The 24,000-nt window shown below is 36.8% G+C and overlaps 1 protein-coding gene across 2 annotated transcripts; it reads right to left on the minus strand.

Annotated features, from left to right (window-relative positions):
* Window positions 1-471: 471 nt before the first annotated feature.
* LOC134668434 (organic cation transporter protein) lies at window positions 472-23,166 on the minus strand. Of its 2 annotated transcripts, none has more exons than XM_063525916.1 (3): window positions 22,708-22,989; window positions 12,426-12,537; window positions 472-3,176 (listed from the first exon to the last, which is right to left on the minus strand). In XM_063525916.1, the coding sequence occupies exons 1-3, from the start codon at window positions 22,748-22,750 to the stop codon at window positions 1,676-1,678; spliced, it is 1,656 nt and encodes a 551-aa protein (XP_063381986.1). In that variant the 5' UTR covers window positions 22,751-22,989; the 3' UTR covers window positions 472-1,675. The 2 variants fall into 2 exon arrangements, with proteins under 2 accessions (XP_063381986.1, XP_063381987.1); XM_063525917.1 differs by lacking the exon at window positions 472-3,176 and adding an exon at window positions 5,876-9,437 and having other exon boundaries at window positions 22,708-23,166.
* Between the last annotated feature and the right edge of the window lie 834 nt (window positions 23,167-24,000).

Raw genomic sequence — 24,000 nt, forward strand, 5'->3', positions numbered from 1 at the left:
CTTACCTATCCTAAGTACCTAGTTTCTATCTTTTTATATTATTTTCCTGAATTTTGTTTAGGTACTTTGTGTTGCACAGTAGGTGCCTAGATCTACTTTTGCTTACCAAGCACTGGCATACTTACCTATCGTGAACTTGTGTAGGCAGGTACGTGGATATTCAGAGATGAGAGATACCACGCCATAATACTAAATTCCTGGCTGAAATAATACGACAGATATTTGTGATCATAGGTATTGTACGATTCTTAAGCTTATTACCTATTTATTTTTCAGAAATCGAGCTACGGACGTACCGATAAAGTCAGGAACTTTGAGTAGCTGCCTAACTATTGTTAAGCCTTCCACCTTGCTCATTCCCAGTGCCAAATAGGGGTACGTACCAACTCAAGTACATATAATACTTCTTCCTATTTTTTTAATTTTTAATTTTAATAACTATCAGTGGGTAAACCCAATGAAACTACTAAAAACTTTTTGAAATATATCTATTATATAAACGAATTTGTACAACATGTTGTTCTAAATAATATACAATTTACATATTTTCAGTTTTCCTACTATTTACAGAATTTTTCATACATTCTTAAATTTAAATACAAATAACCGCATTCATTCCTTAATTATGGTAGTTTAGAGTTCTTCCTTTTATGAGCATCATATGGCAATAGGTACATTCGTTTAGGAAAAAATACTCGAAAATTTCATTGCTCAAAAGATGGAACGAAAGGTGGAGAAAATTTCGTTTCAGCAAAGTTAGACCACTTAGATTTATTAATTTTAATATCTTTTATATCCCTCAGTTTTCAAGTTTAACCTAGCCCTTTAAGTGGCATACGTCATTTTTCAGTAGTTGGTATTTAAATTTTATGTTAATTAATCAAATTTCAAATTTAATTAACATAATCGACCGAGAGCCGGCGGCCTGCCACTTGAAGGGCTAGGCGTCGTTTTAATAAGGTTTGCGTCCAACTAACGCCGATGATGCTGCTCTCGTTTAAAAAGTCTTTATATACCTATGCCAAATCCAGAGAAACATCCACATAAGGTACTTACTTTTTTTTTGGTTACTGACAAATGAAACCATTTTTAACCTGGTTTTAACCTCATTGCGCAAATGACATAAGGTCAATGTAGCCAATTCCGTCATAGCGAAGGTCCCTACCAGCGTATATTTCTTTGATTTTCAATCGTACGAATAAAACCATATGCTTTTGATTGCTGAAACTAAAAGCAATCGCTGCTTTGTCGATGAAATTATCAATGTTGTTCGAGAAAACCGCTATAGTGGACGGAATAGCCACCTCTATGACGGAATTAGCCACATTGATATTATGTCATTTGCGCAATGAGGTTAAACCCAGGTTAAAAAATATTTTATTTATTAGGAACCAACAAAAAACTAACTTTGCACCAAATTTAACAGAGCAAAGTGAGGGAGTTCCATTACAGAAATTTGTCATTAATAATGACATTGTCTGTATTTCATTTTCTGTGTATTTTTAACTATATGGGGCACAATAAAGAATATTTACTTACTTACAAACGTCACTTTGTCTTTGCTAATGCCATGCAGAGTTATCTTGGTCCGACTTTATCTATCAAATATTGGAGTCATCCACAACTGTGGCTAATTGAGATGATAAAAAGACTAGATCCTGTGATTGCAAGTATTTTACGCTTTGCTCATATCTCGGAGAGGTACCATTGATTCACCCCTTTTGTCGTTTTCCTCTGTAACTCTTCGTTTCTTTCCTAAACAACTTGTGAAACAGGTGTCTCCCAAACCAAACTTTTCCCCATCCGATAACGATTGTGGCATGGGTTGATTCATGGTTTCGGGTAAAAATAAAGTCAGAAATCCTGATACCAGAGCTATAACTCCAAATATAACAGCGGGAATTTTCGGGTCGAAGGAATCGAGCAATGTGATGAGAGGTGTCAACGCCCCAGATAGCCTAGCACACATAGATCCCAGTCCTATAGCTGAATTGCGGACAACAGTGGGGAATAGTTCTGCTGAATAATTGTACACAATGGCAAAAGATCCCGCAATGAACAGTTTGCCTATAATAACAATAACTGTAGAAATTATACTGCCCGCCGGTATAAATGTAGCTACGATACACGCAGTACCGCCTATCAGCATCATAGAACTGATCAACGGCCTTCGACCCCAGACATCAAGAAAATATATGACTGCACCATAACTCGGGAATTCCACGAAACCCAAGACAGCTAAAATCAGGTAAGGGTTGCCTTCTAGTTTACCGCAGCTCAATGAAAGTCCATAGTAAACTAAAGAATTTGCGAACCAACAAAGACAAACATTTAGGGTCTTCTTTCTTAAATTTGGAGTCTTAAAGAGATCTATCGTGCGAGCAGCAGGTACGTCAGTTCCCTTAGATGATTCGGCTTTACCTCTGGACACGAGTTGAGCTTTATCTAGTCTCTCAGTAGATTTATTACACTTTAAAGCTTTTTCTACTATATCTACCGCTTCCTTAGCTCTGCCTTGGGCCCACAGCCATCTTGGAGATTCATCCATTATCCAAATGTGTGGTATGAGCAAAAGGCCGTGCAATCCATAAACTACTTGTAAAATTTGTCGGTCATCGATGATTGCACCCCACATTGCTACCAACATTATACCCACGGCAAAAGCAGCTTGAAAAGCTACTCCGCATGCTGTTCGTTTGCTAGGCCCTACAATCTCCATAGATAATACGAACCCCGTTATATAAGCTCCAGCAGAACCAAAAATTCCATACAGAAATGAGATTACTAAAAAGGACCAATATTCTGGTATAAACGCCACTAAAACTCCAAGAATTAATTGCAGTACCGATGACCAGCAAAATATAGTTTTTCTTCCAAATTTGTCAGCCATGCCCCCTAAGACGATTGCTCCAGTGAACACTCCAAGCATGTAAGCCGTTTGTGCTAGTGCGCCCATCCATCTTTTGTCACAAACCAGTTCCCATTCAATCGCTCTCGACGAGGACCTATATTTTGTGTCAAACACCCATTTGTTGCATATCCCGGTGTTATTTAGTTCGTCCGTAAACATAAGGCAGTTATGTAGCCTGTTTTCAATTGAAGGAATAGCCCCCATAACTTCTGTAGAATTCCATAATGCCGTTGTGATATTTGTGTCTACGCCGTCAATCCAGCACCTGAAATGTACAAAAATAGTTTTATAACATATCCATTCACTTGCTTGATTTGATTTTTATGTAGATAAGATAACAAACTTAGGCAGGCAACGACTACACTACACGTGACTCGCACCAGTCGTCAATGGCCATCAGACTAGAGTTCTTTTTTACTGACACATTCTTCAGATATGTAAAAAAGAATCGTTATAACCATATCATATACAGGTCTTCTAATCTAGAGTGAGATTAAGAGTTAACCTACCTATTAAGCGAGGCCCAGTCAGCTTCTAATTCAAGCGTTATTCAAAAACGGCTGGATACCGTTCCGTTATAATATACCTAAATGATCCTTTAATAGGTATGAAACTAGGAACCACCGTTTGTAATTCAACACTTAGTCTGAATTTTATTTTAGTAAGATCTTTATCTTACATAGTTAAGAAGATTCAGTAAGAAATAAATCGATATTTTCATAATAACAAACTCATTTAATTATTAGGTACCTTCATATATTACCAGCATAGATTATTGTACCTAATTTGTTAATTTGTTCCTTGTTATTCTTATTAATACCAAATCGCTGCCAGCTATTGTCTAACTAACTCTACCTTGTGATACATAGGTACTGCTTTTCACATCACCTACGAATATTATTTGCTAAATAAACGTAAGGACGTAATCTAATAATATATGTATAAAGAAATTGTAATCGATTATGGGCATAATAGGTACTATTTTCATGTTTAATTGTGTTAATATTTTATACTGGCAATAAAATCTCCTAGAACAGAATAGTGCCACTTTGATCCCTCCTAGCAGGGAAGAAAAATCCCACTTTGATCCCTCGTAGCGGGGAAGAAAAAGCCCTTTTCTGAATAGGTGATGTAAAAACAGTATTTAGATTGCACCTGCATCTTATAAGTATCCCATCTTTTCTTCAGTAATAGGTAAGCTCTAACAGAGCTGTTTTATTATTTAGTCATCACCTGCAATAATATTTTACTGTTCGAAAGCCGCAAAAATATGTGACATGCCCTAATAATGGCTCTATAAATAAAATCGTGTCAGATAATTTTGCGGTCTTCGGTAAAATATTATTGAAGGTGACGATGACGCCGTATTGCTATGTTTGAATGTCTTCTTCGTCCGCATTGGAAAGGACGTTAACGTGAGGGGTAAGCCAGACCACGTACATACATTTGCGAACATATCATTCCGACGTCGTCGCTCGCAGGTGGCTGGCAGTCGCCCGCCGCAGTCGGCATTTGGTCAAGCAGAACATCCAAACCGGCCAAACCGGAGGTGAATATTAAACTCCAACTCATACAACTACTACTGACCTAGCCACTACTACTACTGAGCTAGCGGTAGCTTACCTACCGCTGACTTCTTGCAACTTAGAGCCACACTACACTAGCGTCTCCCGAGCGTCGGCGTCTAGTCAACTCTAATGCCTGCTGCTCAACGCAACACTGGCGCATCTACGCAGCGACGTCGTCGACACTCAAAAGACGCTAATGTGGGGTAGCCCTTACCGAGAGGAAATCTAATTTAATATTTAACAATTGCTCTTGTTTCGGTATAGGAAAACATCGTGGGAAAGTTGGACTAATTAATCCGAATAAAAACAAATTAGGATTGCATTGTGAGGGCGTCCGCTAGCTGGCGCGGTTACACGGAGCGGATGAGCGACTGAGCGTGTTAATAAATAAAAAATAGTATGTTAGCGCGACGCGTGTGACGGATTTTATCTACAAATTACAATGATTCCTGCGTTCGTGCGCCCGCTCCGTGCACTCGCGCCGTGTAACCGAGCCCTAAGTGACGCCTCCCGTAGTCACTTAGTCCACGTAATAAGGGATTGTGCACAAATCACGCGAGGTGTTTACGGCTACTTTTTGACCCCCCTTGGTGATATTTGGTGAGGTTTTTGGTTACCCCTCCCCCCATACAACCTCACGTGTATTTTTTTGAAATTTTTTCATTCGACCTAATTTTAATTTTTAGTATTGTAGGTATATCGAAAATCTTGTTTATTTTTCTATTTTCGTTAATTAGACTCTCTATTTTGAAGTGCAGAGTAAAGATTTATGTTTAACGAAACCAAGAAAAAATATCTACTCATGTGGTAGGTTTTTAGGATTCCGTACCCAAAGGGTAAAACGGGACCCTATTACTAAGACTTCGCTGTCCGTCCGTCTGTCTGTCTGTCACCAGGCTGTATCTCACGAACCGTGATAGCTAGACAGTTGAAATTTTCACAGATGATGTACTTCTGTTGCCGCTATAACAACAAATACTAAAAACAAAATAAAATAAAAATTTAAGTGGGGCTCCCATACAGCAAACGTGATTTTTGACCAAAGTTAAGCAACGTCGGGCGTGGTCAGTACTTGGATGGGTGTCCGTTTTCTTTTTGCATTTTTTACCGTTTTTTTTTTGCTTTATGGTACGGAACCCTTCGTGCGCGAGTCCGACTCGCACTTGCCCGGTTTTTTTTTCTTAGTTTCGTTCACTGAAGAAAAATATACCTGAGGTTTCCTTATACCCCCCCTCCCCCAACGTGATCTATATGATTTTTTCATTACCCCCCCTCGCTCTATAGAACCTCGCGTGATTTGTGTACAAGTCCTAATCAATTAATAAAACAAAAACTAAACGGTAAAAAACTTTATTAAAAACCATTACTTTTTGACAAAATAAAGTGTATAGCCTCGTCACTGAAATCAAACAAGTTAGTTATGTTGCTTGTTAATAGCAAGCATACGATGATCTTAACCCTTCTACCGTCAAAGACGTAAACTGACGCGTGCGGTTACAGCTCAATATCAATTTCCGTGCACGATAGGCGTGGCGTTCAAATGCTTAAGCACATGAAAAGCACGCTGGGAAAAATAGCTGTAGAGACTAGAGCAGCGATCGGCAACAAGCGGCCCGCGAGCCTCCCTGGCTATTTTGTACCTATGTAATATTGACAAACGACAATGTCTGCTAAATCACAAATATTACCAAAGTGCTATGTGCTACTACGTATGTGTAAACTACTATGTGGCCCTTGGTAAAAGGTTGCCGACCGCTGCTGTAGAGTATAGATAAACAATAGGTTCCTAACTAGATATATTCGATATGTAAATGATCTACAAAGTTATACAATTAGATTGTATGCCCAGATATTAGTTTTACTTCGAAGCTCCTATAACTGTGCCTCGATGACGTTAAAAATCTGCCAGAAACAAAATCAGTAATACTTTAACAATTCAAGTCGACCGTCAGAAACATTATTAGAAAGCACCTATTTAATAGGCATTAATTTTTTAACAAACAAGAGATTCAACTAATCTATGGTTTGGAAAGAAATATTTAGTTTATAATATTATGTGTACTAGCCTACTAACTAAACAAAATGGTTAAATCGCTTCTTCGAAGAGAGTGGCTTCTCACGTTAATTTTGAAGTAAGTACCTAGTATCATTAAGTATTACAATATTTGACCATTAAGTATGTATATCTTAAGAACCTTCCATGACCCCTGTATTACTCTACAATTATATCTACTTAACGACTTGTTTTAAGACAAGTCGCAGTCTTGTAATATTCAAAAGTATGATTAATCTTAATTAATATACTTATTTTCTTCTTTGCGTTTGCGTGTGTTCTTGTACTTACATCAAGTCGCAGTAGCGGGGCGCTCATAAGAACTCAGACATTACTGGCTTGCATAGAATGGTGTATGATCTAATGATCTTGTTGAGCAATCTTCTCCTACACCTGCTATAAGCGTTGAAGAAAGAGCTCCGGCTTGCCTAAGGGTTATGTTTGACGCCCCGTCACCGATAGGTTGGTAGGTACATATTTACTACTTATATCAAAAAGGTACTGAGTTGGCACTATACTTTTGTGGACAAATGTGTAGTGTAGAATAATCAATAATAGGTATCATATCACACAATTTTGTAATTTAATAATAACAATTTAATTGTAATTTGTTAAGATAGGTACCCTAACAGGTAGATTAAAATCTTATATGTATAAGTTACACACAAATATAACAATATGTAACACTTTAAACTCTCGCGTTTTGTACACATATTAATTATAAATTTTATAACGTCGGATCGGAATTAAAGGTAAGAACAATGAAATTATATCGCGGTAGACCCGTTTGTGTAATTAAATATAACAATATGTAGGTAAATATTAGAACACACGAGCTAACAGTTGTAAATTGTTTGTACACACAATTCAAATTATAAAGCAAAATGTAAAAATATACCTATGTATAAACTGTAGACATAAATTGCAGAGATCCAGGTTATAGTAGAAACACATTAAAAGTAACTACCTACACTGGGCTGTTAAACTTTCTTTAAACCAGTCATTTGTTTAAAATAAATGCACTGCAATAGTATTTATTATCATTGCCACATGATTTCACAAACATGATTTAATCGTTGTTACTGTCAGATAAGCGGCAATGAATGTATGTATCTTAACATTGACTAGATATTTAATAATAATAATATCTAATTCTAATGTAAAATGACTACAATGAAGTAAACGTAAAGAAATACTTCACCCATAAGTAGTATTTGATACCGTAAGTCTGTCAGTTACCTATATACTTACGAGTACTTATAATTATAAATATCCTAAAAAAAATACGTAAGGAGAGACAATAGTTAGTAGGTAAGGTACTAACTTTAAGAAACCAAGACAATAAAAAAATTACAATCTAAACTAAGCCTAGTTTTTAGACAGCTTTGTGGCAAGGTTATTGTAATCGATTATAAGTATATACAATGATTAGTTCTTCTCAATAGTTTCGAGGGGAACCATAGTTTCTGGTAAATCGATAGAAGCTTCGCTCATTCGCTTGCCGCTGCAATTTGTGAAACATGTGTCGCCGACGCCGAACTTTTCGCCGTCCTCCAGAGACTGTGGCAGGTTCCGTCCGACAGTTTCGGGCAAGAAGAACGTAGAAGCTCCAGAAAACAAGGCCAAAAAGCCAAATATGATAGTTGGGATCTTCGGGTTTAGAGTGTCGAGTAAAGATATTAATGGTGTCAAGGCGCCTGACACACTCGCACACATACTGCCAAGTCCTACGCCGGAGCTCCGAACCACGGTAGGAAAAAGTTCAGCTGAGTATTTATAAATTATGGAGTATGAACCAGAAATAAACAATTTTCCCACCATGACGATACCGGTCGTCGACTTAGATCCGTGAGGCAGCGCAGCTACGATGAGACACGAAATTCCGCCTAGTAACATCATAGTGCTAATAAGCGCTCTATGTCCGACTTTATCCAAAAAGTACACTATAATGACATAACTAGGCAACTCTACTACTCCCATCAAGAACGTGATAAAATATGGGTTGCCTTCCAGTTTACCGGTATTAAGAGAGAGACCATAATACACAACGGAATTAGCGAACCAGCAACCACAAATGATTAAAGATTTTTTCAGCATGTTTGGAGTCTTGAACAAGTCGGAGGTCCCAGCTGAGTGTTCGTCAGTGTATTTAGCACACGTCGCTTTGCAGTGGGAGACTAGCTGAGGTGTGTCTACAGTTTCAATAGACCTGTTCATTTTAAGCGCCTTCTCTACGATAGCCACTGACTCACGAGCGCGGCCCTGGGCCCAAAGCCACCTAGGAGATTCATCCATCAAGAACCAATGTGGGAGTAAAATGACAGCATGTAGCGCGTAAACGATTTGTAAATAAAATCTGTTGTCAATAAGATATCCCCAAGCTGCCAGAAGCATTATGCCCACTGCAAACATTATTTGGAAAGTTACGCCGCAGATTGTGCGTTTAGATGGTCCAACTAGCTCCATGGTTAGCACAAATCCGGCTATGTAAGACCCGGACCCGAAGATACCGTACAGGAATCTGACAACCACGAAAGTGTAAAACTCTGTTGTAAATGCTACAGCGGTCCCAAAGACTAGTTGCAACACTCCCGCAGCCACGAACATTGTTTTTCTTCCGAATTTGTCACACATCCTGCCTAGCACCAGGGAGCCTGCGACGACTCCGAACATATAAGCTGTCTGCGCAGATGCTCCCATCCATCGCCGGCTGCAAACGAAGTCCCATTCGATGGCTCGGGACGAGGTGTAATACTTGGTGTTGTATACCCATGAATCGCACTCCAGTATGGTGTTGTTTTCGTACATCCTGCATGATTCCGGTTTATTCGTTTGATTGTTCAGCAGCAATATTGTAGAATTCGGCGGTGTAAAGAAATTTGTATCTCCGTCTTGCAGGGCACACCTGAAATAGTTAGAGTATAAATATGAGTAGGTGCGATGTATTCGGTTCGGTTCATTAATAAGTTAATAACAATTGTGCAAACGTTAACTGTGCTTAGCGCTGACGCTACATAAATTGATGGCGGCTGGAAATTTTCAGTAGGTATGTAAATGTCATAAAACTTCATGTTTTTACCATCCTGGTACATCAACACTTGTTATTGGGCAAGCGCGTAACGGTAATTTTGGTGCATTTTAATTATAAAGAAGAGTTTGTCTTGTTGACTCGTTGTTATCTTTATTAAAATTATCTTCCTTATTAATAGCATGCCCTTGATTAATACGCGTACCAGCACCGAGGATAATGTTATTTACTTCCTTTACAATGGTTAATATTTGAGTATCTAACATTGTTAGATTTCATGCGTCAAAGTGAAAAGCAATTTTTAAATCTACACCATAAATGTAAAGCATTGCATAAATATTCTTAAACTAAATAATATAGTTATTCTAGCGGAAGCAGTTATAAAGTTGACCCAAAAATTTTTTATTAAGCTATGAGCTTCATCACATATGTTCCTTGAGTAATTCTAAGCATTTCAAGCCTGGGAGCCAATAAGAAATGTGTGTCTACTCGGATTTGTAATGGATTCAAACTTTCAACCCCTTTTTAACCCTGTTAGGGGATGAATTTTACAAAACGCTGAAATTACTTTTCCTGTCTTTTAATAATATCCCCAAATACAAAGATTCAAGTCCCGCGTTCGAAAATTTTTTTGATATCCATACAAACTTTCAACTCCTTTTTCACCACCTTAGGGGATGAATTTTCAAAAACGCTGAAATTAGTATTCTTGTATTTTAATAATATATCGTTTTACGAAGTTTCAAATTCCTAGCTTAAAATAAAACTTGAACCCCATACAAACTTTCATCCCCTTTTTAACCCCCTTAGGGGTTGAATTTCTCAAAATCGCTTCTTATCTCTTGTACACTTTATAAATGTAATCTAGTGTGCAAATTTCAACTTTCTATCTTTTGTAGTTTCGGCTCCGCGTAGCAAAAATCTCCAACCAAATTTTTCAACTTTTTACGTTTTTCTTGTAAAATTACTATGAAATTGAAAAAACAAATATCAGCAATGAATTCTACGTCTTTGGTTTATACGAAAATGATACCAAACTTGCCCTAGTACCCACCAGGATCAGAGTAGATTTTTTTTAAAGATGACGGATGGCGGCCGTCTTTGTACCCCACCCTCCCCCCCACTTCACGCTAGAAATGCTTAGAATTACTCAAATATCAGATGTGATGAAGCTCATAGCTTAATAAAAATTTTTTGGGTCATGTATGGCAGCGTTACATAACTGACTCCAGTATTCATGCACATCCGTACCTAATGTGTTAGTATATGAAGATAAAGATATGAGCAAATGCAAGAAAATATGTATGATACAAAAGTCTGTACTTACTTTGAATAGTTTGAAAAAGATACAGCACCGAGTAGCACTCCGGGATTCAAAGAAAAATACCCAAATCCATCCTCTACCCTCGCACCGAAATCAAGCAAAACTTAATTAAATAGGTACTGTTGAATTTTAAGCATATGGTTAAAGGCCCATTCCCGTACCAATAAACATCATAATCTAACGACGTCTACAAGATTTACATATTTTAATATTCATATCACGACAACTTTGTACAATTACCTACTCAACCATAACCTGTGATATAGCGCAACGATGCTTGCAAATACATTAAGAATTATACCTACTCTAAAAATATATTAAATCTAGTTACTAAACTTATCGGTAGATTTAAAAAATACAACTAACTTAAATTACCCATAAGGCTATTCTTTTCAGGTTTTAAGTAATGTTTGTGATTTAAATTAATCTATTCATGCTCATGCCTTATTAAAGTAGGTCCCACTTAAACCTTGTAGTTGCGTAAAAATAAGAGTTTGAAATTAGTTATTTTTATTGGCTCACAATTTTAACCATTTCATTCATAAATACGCGATATCTAATCGGTTAAGTAATCATCAAATTTGATAAAAATAAATAATATTAATATGTTTTTCTTTACAAAGCATTTCTGTTTTCATAAAATATTGACACATGAAGAAAAAAAGTGTAGTTTCAATTATTACTATTTTATAAACAGTAAATTTATTACCCAATCATAAATGTCGTCTAAAATAAAAATGTACCTACATTCCGTGTAAGACGCACACACATGAGCTGAAATTTTCAGTTATTCAGCACAGCAATCTCTAACCGATTATATCGGAACTCAAGGCCACAGAAATTCCGATCCTGTAATGACAAATTTCAGCCCACGTGTCATGCGTCTAATCGGCTTATTACTGAATTTCGATTAAGAATACAAGTTGCGGTACGTAACTTACATCTACCAGGCACCATAAAACGATATAAAATGAACAGGGGCCTTACGATGATGTCCTTATTGCGATTCTGTTTAGGACCTAAACTGAATTGCTAAAGGACAGAGCTATATAAGTCGCATACCTACCTCCGTCCGTTAGAACTGCTGTTAGCTGTGGTAGAGCGCTGGTGGCCTAGCGGTACGAGCGTGCGACTTTCAATCTGGAGGTCGCGGGTTTAAACCCCTGCTCGTACCAATGAGTTTTTCGGAACTTATGTATGTACGAAATATCATTTGATATACCAGTTGCTTTTCGGTAAAGGAAACATCGTGAGGAAACCGGACTAATCCCAATAAGGCCTAGTTTACCCTCTGGGTTGGAAGGTCAGATGACAGTCTAAGACTAGTGCCTACGCCAATTCTTGGCATTAGTTGCCAAGCGGACCCCAGGCTCCCATGAGCCGTGGCAAAATGCCGGGAGCGAGGAAGATGATGACGAACTCCGTCCGTTAGCAATTCAGTTTAGGTCCTAAACAGAATCGCAATAAGGACATCATGGTAAGGCCCCTGCTCTCATCTGGGTCAAGATTATCAGGAATGTAGTAGGTGTTCGTTTACATACCTGTGTTCTGGCACTGCTGCGACAGTGACGAGGGAGAGCATGTGCATACCGGCAGTCATGGCGGCCAGGATGTGCAGTATGAACTGGAAGCACTGGTACCGCCCGAAATCCCCTGAAATTTATAAGCAATCGAGTTATAAAATGAAACAAACACTAATGACATAAAACTATGTATCGACCGGCCTGGCCTAGTGGGTAGTGACCCTGCCTATGAAGCCGATGGTCCCGGGTTCGAATCCTGGTAAGGGATGATACAGATATTTGTTCCTGAGTCATGGTTGTTTTCTAGGTATTTAAGTATTTATATATTATATATATCGTTGTCTGAGTACCCACAACACAAGCCTTCTTGAGCTTACCGTGGGGCTTAGTCAATTTGTGTAAAAAATGTCCTATAATATTTATTTATTTATGTAAACGGATCGCGTAAAACGAATTGAATGAAAAATACATCCCGACGTTTCGAACCCTTTACAACGCTGATGATCATCGGGAGACTGAGGAAGAAGATATATCCACTTGTGCGGCACAAGTTGTGCCAAAATTACAATTTTGCATTTACACATGCAGCATAAAATTTGTAGTTTTTGGTTTCATTACTTTGTATATGGAAGGAGCCCTGTTGGTCTAGCGGTAAGAGCGTGCGACTTTCAATCCGGTGGTCGCGGGTTCAAACCCCTGCTCGTACCAATGAGTTTTTCGGAACTTATGTACGAAATATTATTTGATATTTACCAGTTGCTTTTCGGTAAAGGAAAACATCGTGAGGAAACCGGACTAATCCCAATAAGACCTAGTTTCCCCTATGGGTTGAAAGGTCAGATGGCAATCGCTTTCGTAAATACTAGTGCCTATGTCAGTTCTTGGGATTAGTTGTCAAGCGGACCCCATGAGCCGTGGCAAAATGCCAGGATAACGCGAGAAAGAAGATTACTTTGTATATGGCCTATATGGGTAGTTTTACACATTGCCTACATTTAAACTTTCCATGTCCATCATTAAAGAAAATAAAATTAAAATGTAGATATTCAGGTGACTGTTTTTATGATTCTTTCAGTACTGACTAAATGGTCTTGAGTGTCTTGAGTTCTTGACTCAGTGAATATAAGTGGAACAGAAAATAGGCAATTATCGTCTGTCCGGTCGTGTCGTGTCGCGTGCTCTCATCAAGGACTTGTGCATAATAAAACGCAAAATTATTGTTTCACTATTCTTTTCTTGCGCAAACGCGAAATACTTGTCGGAATTTAAGATAGCCGCATTCTTGTTATGTTTAGTCTATAATGAATAACCCATTTATTCGAATATACTTATTTATCGTGTCAATGAATACGATAAACTATTTGTATTGAGTTTATTGTATACAGAACAATAGGAAGAAGGGTTGACCTAAATTGACCTCTTTCCGCCAGCAATATACATGATTACAATGCGAAGAATTTCTTTGTAGTTAGCTGCTTTTTACCCTTATATTAGGAGGCGTAGGAGGTATTCAGCATCATCGCCGCGAGCTGGGCTTGGGATGGGATTAATTTGTATTTATTCTATCCTCCCGATTTTGAGCTGCATCTGGCCAGTCTCTCAAAAAGAAGTCTAAGTTATCCCGCCATCGCCGACGAGGTCTGCTGGATCTCCGGTTCGACTCATGGGGCACCCACTCCGTGGTTATCTTGGCCCATAAGTCATCGGGAGGAATGGAAGAAGAGGGGGGAGGCCTTTGCCCAGCAGTGGGACACAATAGGCTCGCAATAATAATAATATATTCTATCCTGTGTTATCTCCTTGATTTCCTGATACGACATGACGGTTACATTTTCTTTTACTTGTTGGGTGGTTTTTAGTTATGGGAAAATCAGGAAACGTTAAATTATTATGCTATTGAAATCAAATTGGTATCATAAACTACTGATATTTTCTTTGGATGCCACTCTATATGAGCTACGACCGGTTTGGTAGAGTCGTTAGAGAATAGTGGAAATCGAACTGAGAATGGCTTATGAAGGTCAAGAGTGCATTGCCGTTTAACTTAGCGACCTGCGCGTGCGCCTTTTCTCTTCATTATCATTAAGTCATGTCGTCATCCAAACGAACTTGGGTTGTTTTTAGGGTTCCGTACCCAAAGGGTAAAACGGGACCCTATTACTAAGACTCTGCTGTCCGTCCGTCCGTCTGTCCGTCCGTCCGTCTGTCACCAGGCTGTATCTCACGAACCGTGATAGATAGACAGTTGAAATTTTCACACATGATGTATTTCTGTTGCCGCTATAACAACAAATACTAGAAACAGAATAAAAGAAGATTTGAAAAGAAGAGTGGGGCTCCCATACAACAAACGTGATTTTTGACCGAAGTTAAGCAACGTCGGGCGGGGTCAGTACTTGGATGGGTGACCGTTTTTTTTTGCCTTTTTTTGCATTACGGTACGGAGCCCTTCGTGCGCGAGTCCGACTCGCACTTGCCCGGTTTTTTTTGAACGCATGTTTGCTATAAAATGAAATGCGTGTCAATTCGAAATACTATGGTTATTATTAAATCTTAAATACCTAGTACTTAATGGGTACAAATTATTTAATAAGGGCGCCAAATGTATAAAATAATATGTATAAAAATTTTAATGGTTTGGTTGGTACATAATGTTCAATGCTTTGTCAAAAAACCGTATCTACAATATAAATTCGTTCTAAACAACAAAAAAATGGATGCGCCATTTGCATGCGGACATAGCCATTTGCGTGCGGACTGTGCAAATTTGTTACAATTTTTTAAGATGCGTTTTAGACCTATGTTCGTGTTTCGAATGCTATTTATTGAAATACACCTCAACTCTCAATATTACTAATAACATTTTTGGCAACCGCATTGTATTCTCGAACACTGTTGGCTGAACCTGCTGCATCTTAACACAACATTTAATTAGCGATATAGGTATGAAAGTGAAGGTTGATGGAAGAGAATGTTCTGTGGAATTAACTTGATATTTTTAACAAGTGTTCATATAGCTTTGATAGTAACTGGCATCTTACGTATTATTTAATTTACTGATTCTAGGTACTAATTTATTATTAATTTTTAATTCTAAGTTAATTTATAGTATTTTTTTATTAATTTCTATTGTTACAAATGTTATTATTATACAGATCAAATTTAACACTAAGAATTTCACAAACTGATTCTGTTGTCAGGCAATATGTCCGATAAAACAATAATAGTAACCCAATGTACAAATAAGTAGTCACTCAATGTAAATTGACAGTTGTATATCATAACTTCATTGCGCTCACTTCGCACTACTTGAGATAGGTTAATGATCTTAAGGCTAACCTAACCGATAACGCAGAAAGACTTGCTACATCAACCGATGTTAAAACACTTTAAGGCAGCGGTCGGCAACCTTTTAGCAGCCAAGGGCCACATAGTAGTTAACGAAGATGACGCGGGCCGCACTTTGGTAATATTTTTGACTTTAGCAGACATTGTCGTTCGTCAGTATTACATACATAAATAAAAAACATACAACCGAATTGATAACCTCCTTCTTTGAGATTTGGAAGTCGGTTAAAAATAGCCAGGGAGGCTCGCGGGCCGCAAGCGAGAGGTCGGGTCGGCGGGCCGCATGCCGCCCGCGGGCCGCGGGTTGCCGACCGCTGCTTTAAGGGAAAGTAAATATCGTTTTCACTAACACCAACCTCTAAAACGCTATTTTAATTTCCACCAACTGTTTTTGGGTGTTACCACAGAATAAATAATAGTACTAGGTACAGAAGACTCACTCTCTAACAAAACGCATCTATCACGATCAGCACAGATATGGCCGCTAGGTGGCGACAGCGCCACACGCGGCTTATGGCCAACCCCAATATTGGGGTCGAACGGATATACTTTTAGCTACCTGTAGCAAAGCGACGAAATCGCGGAGTGAGCCACGCCTGGCCGCGTAGCCAAGATGTCAATCGCTTACGCTCCGTAGCGATCGAAACGCAACTGTCACTGTCGCGCTAATATGGAAGAGTGATAGAGAGACATAATGCTTTTCGTTGTCGAAGCGATAGCGATTGTAACCTTGGCTAGGCCGGCTGGTGTTACTACTAAATAAGTCACTAGGTACTATTTTTTTTTCAAATTAACCCTTTATTTTATTCGAAAATACATCATATATTTTATATCTTCTGTTGTCCAACACGTTCTTTTGTCTGATTTAGACAGCCCTTATTCTCGCATCGTCTAAATGAGCTCTAAGACAAAGGAGGTGAATGATATGCTTCGAATAATATAAATACATTTGCTCTCATGCGTAAACAGGCATTTTATCACTCTTAATATAGGCCGAGCGGAAACTTTGGCAAAGTTAGTTATTTACAAGTACGCCTACCTACTTATTAAAGATCCATGTCACAATGTTTTAAATACTAGTGGGTATTGTTAACGTTGAACTATGTTGAAGGTAGTACATTATAGCACATAAAACGAGGACATCACACAAGTAGTATTGACACAAATGTGATCTAAATAAATATTCATAACTTTATAACAGTGCACTGGCTTCACTATACCTATTCTTAAACTACAAAAATTTGATAGTTTTATAAAATCGAAAATACACTTGTAACCTGATTGTATGATACAGTAATATGTTTTTTTTAATGTTAATTAAAACGCGTTCATGTAACGTAAAGCGTGCTTTATTTTAATGGAGCTACATTACATCACATAATTAGTTAATTAAAATTGTAATGTATTATGAATACAGAAATAAAAGAGAGTTTGTTCATTTGTTTATCATTGAAATTAGTCAACATATCAAATCAATCTTAATCGGGATTATGTTACGTCGAAAATCTAGATTAACATGTGACAGTGTAAGTTTATTACGAACTCGTATTACTTATTTAACTACTTACCTATATATAATTACTAGTCTAGAAAACTTGATTTATTGCATGCTAAATAAAAATATGAAATAAAATAAGTAGGACAAGTAGGTAGGTATTACTTAGATAGATTAGCAAATGACGAATATTATACACCTATTAGGTAGTTGAAGGAAAATGAGTTTAATTTTAACTGTTAAGTTTTTGCGTTATATTGCGTTATAAAATTTTAAATTATAATTTAAAATAACTCCTAGGTATATAATGAGGTTATAAATGTTATAATATACCTAATTGATTAGCGACTCGCCCCGGCTTCACACGGGTTAACAAATTATGTACATTTAAATCTTCCTCAAGAACCACTCTATTGATAGGTGACATGAAAATCTGTTCAGTAGTTTTTGAGTTTATCGCGAACATACAAACACAAACAGACAGACGCGGCGGAAGACTTTGTTTTTTTTATAAGGTGTAAGTAGTGATGATAAACCATATACCAATATTACCAATTCAGTACCAACTACAAGTACAAATACAAAATACAAATACAAATGTTTTTTTCTTAATAGAATATGGTGGTACAATGATGGTCAAATTACAATAAGTGCGTCATATTCTGCCTCTATCGGCGTAGAAATATTACAATTAAGTTGCTATACCTATCTGTCAAGCATGTCCATCTGTTTCGAAACTACTAATTTACTAAACTGTTAACAATCCTATCTATCTACAAGGAATACGGCCAAAGTGCAACGCGAAGAACATTTACGCCAATTGTTGATAAGTCCGGCGACTCCGGTCTGGGTAGTTGATCTCATGTCGTTTACCTAATCAACTTTAGCCTTAAACAGTCCACAAATGACACTGCAAACATTCTTGACGAAGACATCGGCATTTTTTGAACGATGTTCCGTGGATGTTCCCAATGAGTAATGAGGCTTTTTAGTACGTACCTAGTTTCAATATTTAGTCCTAGCATAATACAAGTGTTGTAAAAGCATTACACATTTTTATGGTGTAAAGCTGTAAAGTATTAATTACTAGAGTTTAATGTTAGACTTGTAAGCTCAATACCTAATTCGGCTTTCGACAAAATGCATAATTCCTGTATAATTTCTGTGTATGAGCATATTATTAACACGAGTTTAGCGCCACATTTATAGAGTTTAGCGCTGTATATTATATCTGAAGCGTTCATTATTTCATTTTATTTACAGTTTTGGACTTGAAATAATAAGTCCAGTAGGTAATACGTTGTTACACTACCATGAGATCGTTAGACATAGGTATAAGTAAGTAAATAGGTAGAACGATTGGAAGAAACAAAAAATCACATCTCATTATATATCCGGACAAAAGTGCAGTTTGTAAAGTATACATCAGTTACGTAAAATGATAAATTATTTCCGCAAATTGTAAAGTGTTACTGCAACAGACGAGAAAAATTTAAATTTCTATATTGTATTAAATGGCATATTGTGCCAAAGTATAGGTAAATACAATAAATATGTAGGTATATCTGATTGCGACAATGTTTACCTTACATACGAAATAATGTAATTAAACACGAATTATTTCGAAACAAAATAAAACTTTAAAACTAAAACTTAAACTTTGAATAATTTTACGGTTTACGGTTACGGTATTTTACGGTTCAATATTAGTATGTCTCACAACAGTTTAAATTCGATTAAAACTAAAATCCTATTCTAGAAACTCGCGCGTGACTCTTCAGATGTAAAGGTGAATAAAGTAGAAATAACAAAGTCATTAGACGTTAACTACTGCAATTATTCATAAATCAAGTTTATTTTAATCTTTAACCTTAATAGAAGAAAATATATTTGTTGTTAATACTATTATCTAGCAGCGACCGGTGGCACACACCCAAATCTTTCATAATCCACTATACTACCGCTCTGTCTAACTTCTTCGTAGTAGCAAAAAGAATATAAAATCAGGTAGTGGGTAACAACTTGCGCAAGATTGGTTATTTGTTACATTATAGGCACTGGAATACATTATACATTTGCTAAAGTAAAGCGTTCTTAATTAGATTCCTAATAATGTACTTTTTTCGGCACCTACTTAACGATTATCGCTACCTATGTACTCGTAGACACATAACTGTTGTACATTCAGTGTACCTGGGTGCCCAGCCACCGTGCATTCGTTAACGCTCTGTAGCGAACGAAACGCAACTGTCACTGTCACACTAGTGGGAACAGTGAATAGAGAGATGACTACGATACGCTACGGTGCGTTAACGTTAATTGACACATAGGCTACGCGCCCTGGACTGAAAACCATAAATTTTAGCTGGAATATTGAGGTAAAGCCGTATAACGAGATTTTCCAACCTTTATAGGGACTAGTCCTTCTTCTAAGCTCGCTGATACCCTATTTGTATTTTGAAAAGTTCAATGAATTAAGATTTTTATTTAGTAGGTTATTCTAATTATTATGAGTCATTTTTCTTTGTCAGAAGGGATTTGAGTTACACACAAAGAAAATATAAATAGAACCTATTCAACTCAAAATATCTAGTCACATTCAGAAACTACACAACTGACGTAAATCATTACGCTGTCGTTAAAAATAATATTGTCTACGTAATATGTCAGTTTACTCCGCTTATCTCCGAACCACACCTCCAGAATATCTATACCAACGCGTTAGTTGCCAAAACCACTTAAGCTAATATACATATATAAAATACCTATAGCAAACGGGCGCGTGATCCAAGATTTTGCGACATTTTTACGCGGGGTCCCATAAAGTTAAGAATAAACTTGGTAATTACTAAGTAGGTGTAGAAAAAACTAATAATTAATACGAGTTGGCAAAAGGCCCTTAAAGTTACCTATTTTGGAATAGCTAATTTATATACAGTAAATTTTTTCAGAAAATGACACATTTACACATGAAATGATGCGAAACAAAACTGAATTACATTAATCAGGTCCCGTTTTAGTTCGTTTATTACAAATTCTTTAAAATAAGCTAATTTTAAGCTTAAGTAGTCCGTACCGATATGATGGTCGTTCTTGTCTACGTGACACCGTGATAAAACGTGACACAACGGTAATTTTATCACGTAGATACAGCCATCTTTAATACGCCTGCAGCAAGTAAAAGCTTTTATAATTTTGTTTCATCTTCGGAATAGATAGCCGGTAAAACACGACACCGCTAATTCATATGCAGCTCGAACAAGGTTGAATCTAAATATACCTTCGGAAAAGCATTCTCTTCGCATCACTATGACAATTCGTCATTAGTTCGAAGAATTTGCACCTAATTACTTACATATTTTAACCACGCTCTATTTTTTTCAATGTCACACCTGTCTGAAACCTAGCATATTGTATATTTAAAGTACGATCGAGTACTGTACAAATCTAGGAAAATTCTAAAATACTTATTAGAGCTCCGTACAAAACTTTGTTCACGGAGCTCTTATGGGATCACTTCGGTCTTGAAAATCGGTTAAATGCGTTTTTCTCAAAGACCGTTTGATGTAGGTACCTTAAATTTGGAATTATTATTTTAATACAAATCCACTTATGCCAATCTTTCAGTAATTTAAATTTATATTTTGCATGTCCTACCATATTAATTATTATATATGATTAACTTATGCCAATATATCAGAAGGATTTTAAATAATTACACTATCTACGCTTCGTCTAACATTCCTCCTGTATTATGTTAGATGAAATGATTGCGGTTATAGCGATATTGAAATTACTATACTTAAATTACTTAATATTATAACTATTGTTAAACAAGATTTTCTTCAGCGCCGAACCTATAAAATCATACTGGTAGGTTTAGTAGTAATAAGATAAACGTATTACCCTAATTAAGGTCTAAAAGATACAGTTATAGCGTATTTTTCTTGAAAAAATCGCCTAAGGGGCTCTACATTTTCACTTAGCGATCCATTGTGTAGTTGTGTTGTTCCAATGTCGTTGTAAATGTAGCGAATTTAGGTTAGGCATGAAAATAAAACCTACATATATGGACAAGACAACACAACATAAAATATGTGAAAGCAATGACAACGAGAATTAATTGGCTACAGGCGACTAAAAAACTAGCCCTTTGGGGCATACTTAATTTGTCATACTAATAATGCACGTGACTTTACATTTTGGGCAGTGTTTATGTTAATTAATATAATAATACCTTCTTTTTATCTTTCAAAGTGAATTTCATATCTTGTGTAGATATCATAACTTATTTGAAACTTTTTTGTCCTATTTATTATTTAGGTACTTCATATCAATATCAACATTCTTCTATTTCCCAATAGGAAGATTTAATCAAATAATTTCAACGAACATTTGAATTATTTTTCGCTAAATTTAAAGTAATTATTATAATAATAACCTTTACGTTAATACTTCATTGAACTAAATACCTATTACCTAACTATTTCTATAACACTCACCTGGCGATTTTTCTATATCTATGAATTACAAATGTAATTGTAATTTACCTATTGTTAGTTCCCCTCGGATAAAAAGTGTGTTAATTGCTTTAAAATGATATCATATCAGTCAATTAACATTCTTAACAAAACTTACTTTTATACCTAATACTTATAGGGAAGCTAAAGCAACAAAGAAGGTGAGTATTTATGGGTGGGTACAAGCAACCCTGATGTCACAAATCAGTATTCAGTGTTACCTCTGGGATTTATTCTATAGAGTAACCATTTATAGCGCAGCATAAATAATTTATTGTAATCACTCAATTCCCGAGGTGATAACTCGTTATGTAGCACGTGATTAGTAATCTTACAGTTCAATGAACAGATATTTTTTGTTCTTGTTACAAAATTATCTTTCCTAATGTTTCATTCAATTTCATCACCGCGCCGTAATAAATTCAGAATAGTTTTCAGCAAACGTTAGTGAACTTTGTTTTGGAAAGAGGTCAAACAGATGCTAATTTATCATTACATTATTGATTATGTTGTTTTATAAATATAGTTATCTAGTTATAATAATATAAATACGAATGACGCAAACATTTTGTATAATTTTCTCGTAACGTGATGATAACGGACATCCTATTCCGCGTAATTGTAAAGGGGTCATGTAATGTAAGTAAGCTTTCGATAAAAATTGTTCAACGTTAAGCAGTAATAGCGCTTGTCGAAGATACGCTTTAGCGCTAAAGCTATACATTTACATGAATCGTTTACGACACGCGTACACGCATGATCACAGACGACAGATGACCAGTTTCACACATAACCACAGCGGTCCACGATAAATTACATAAGTACATGCATAAATATATTGATCACCAAAATCATTTATAAAGTTGATAAAACTTTTCCCGCACCAATGTTTTTAAAGGTAAAAGAAAATTCGTTTCCATATGTTTAATGTACTTACCCAGTTTCCCCATCATCTCCTCTAAAGCGTGATCCTTGTCCATTTTGATATATCCTTGTCGCTTCTTCCGTCAGTTATTTATTTTGTACGTATAGTTGGAGCCCTGCAACGATTTTTACATAGAAACATTGGTAATTATAATATCGCGTGGCGACGTGAGGCGACCGCCAGGCGCGCGAGCCGGCGAGGAGCGAATGGATGGCTACGTCGTGGCGCTCACGCCGTTCGGTTGCCGCACTCGCGCGAAAAAAAAACATGGACAACCTCTTATCTCCGTTAACCCAATACCTGCCGGTTGAGTGGTCACCTCGCGAACCGGCGTCCGCGCAGCACTGCACCACGCGGCCAGCGGCGAGTCGACGGCGGCTCTCACCACGTGCATATTGCATATCAGTATCTAATCATCCGTATCTAATCTTTCACAAGACTTTGTACTGAGCACAACGCCTTTGATTTTGTTGCATGTTGATAAGAATGCCGTAATACTCGATGGGGCTGATAGTTCCAACGGCGTGTTTGCAAGGCTCGTTTCTCCAAGGTGAGCGTAAATAAATGCGTGTATGTAAATCTTACACAACAAAAATGCTAATTGTGTGTAAGTACAATTATTTAAGCTATATACGTATATATACGTGTTTAATGTGTAATTAAACGTCGTCTCTTCGGCATCCTTAATAGTCATTTTAGGTGAATCAAATAATGTTCTTTTTAATGTTATTTTAGTGGTATTTGGTAATTAGTTTATTTATATATAACCGCGACAGTTTATGAAACATTCCAAACAAGAAGTAGGTAGATACGGCAGATACGTACCTATAATACCGCCCGAAAGTACACTACACTATATATGCTTTTGTGAACCTACTACACTTAGTAATCGATCAATTTTTCAGAGTACACAGTACACTGTTACAGATTCGTTAACGAATCCACGTTATCTGTTTGCTTAGCTAAAAAATGTGTGTCATGCGAGTACAACTTGTGAACCAGCTAGCGAATCTATTCGGCTTGATTCTAGTTTTAATAATCGTCAAAAATTAGATCTCGATACGAAATGGATCGGAACTGTTATTGTCAAAAGTGACGTTTACGTTTATATACCAGCATAATTTGGAACGCATCGGAATATGCAGACTTTACGGAACAGTACAATTAGCGCCTAATCTCGGTATAAGTATGATATGTTAGCGTTTTTACCTCTGAAGGTGTTTCTATTATAGTTAGGTCGCTTTTATTAACTTAACAAACGTGCTAAACAACGACTACGTGTGTTCTCAATATATTGTTTGTTTA

Source organism: Cydia fagiglandana, chromosome 10 (assembly GCF_963556715.1).
Source record: "Cydia fagiglandana chromosome 10, ilCydFagi1.1, whole genome shotgun sequence".
Lineage (NCBI taxonomy): Eukaryota > Metazoa > Arthropoda > Insecta > Lepidoptera > Tortricidae > Cydia > Cydia fagiglandana.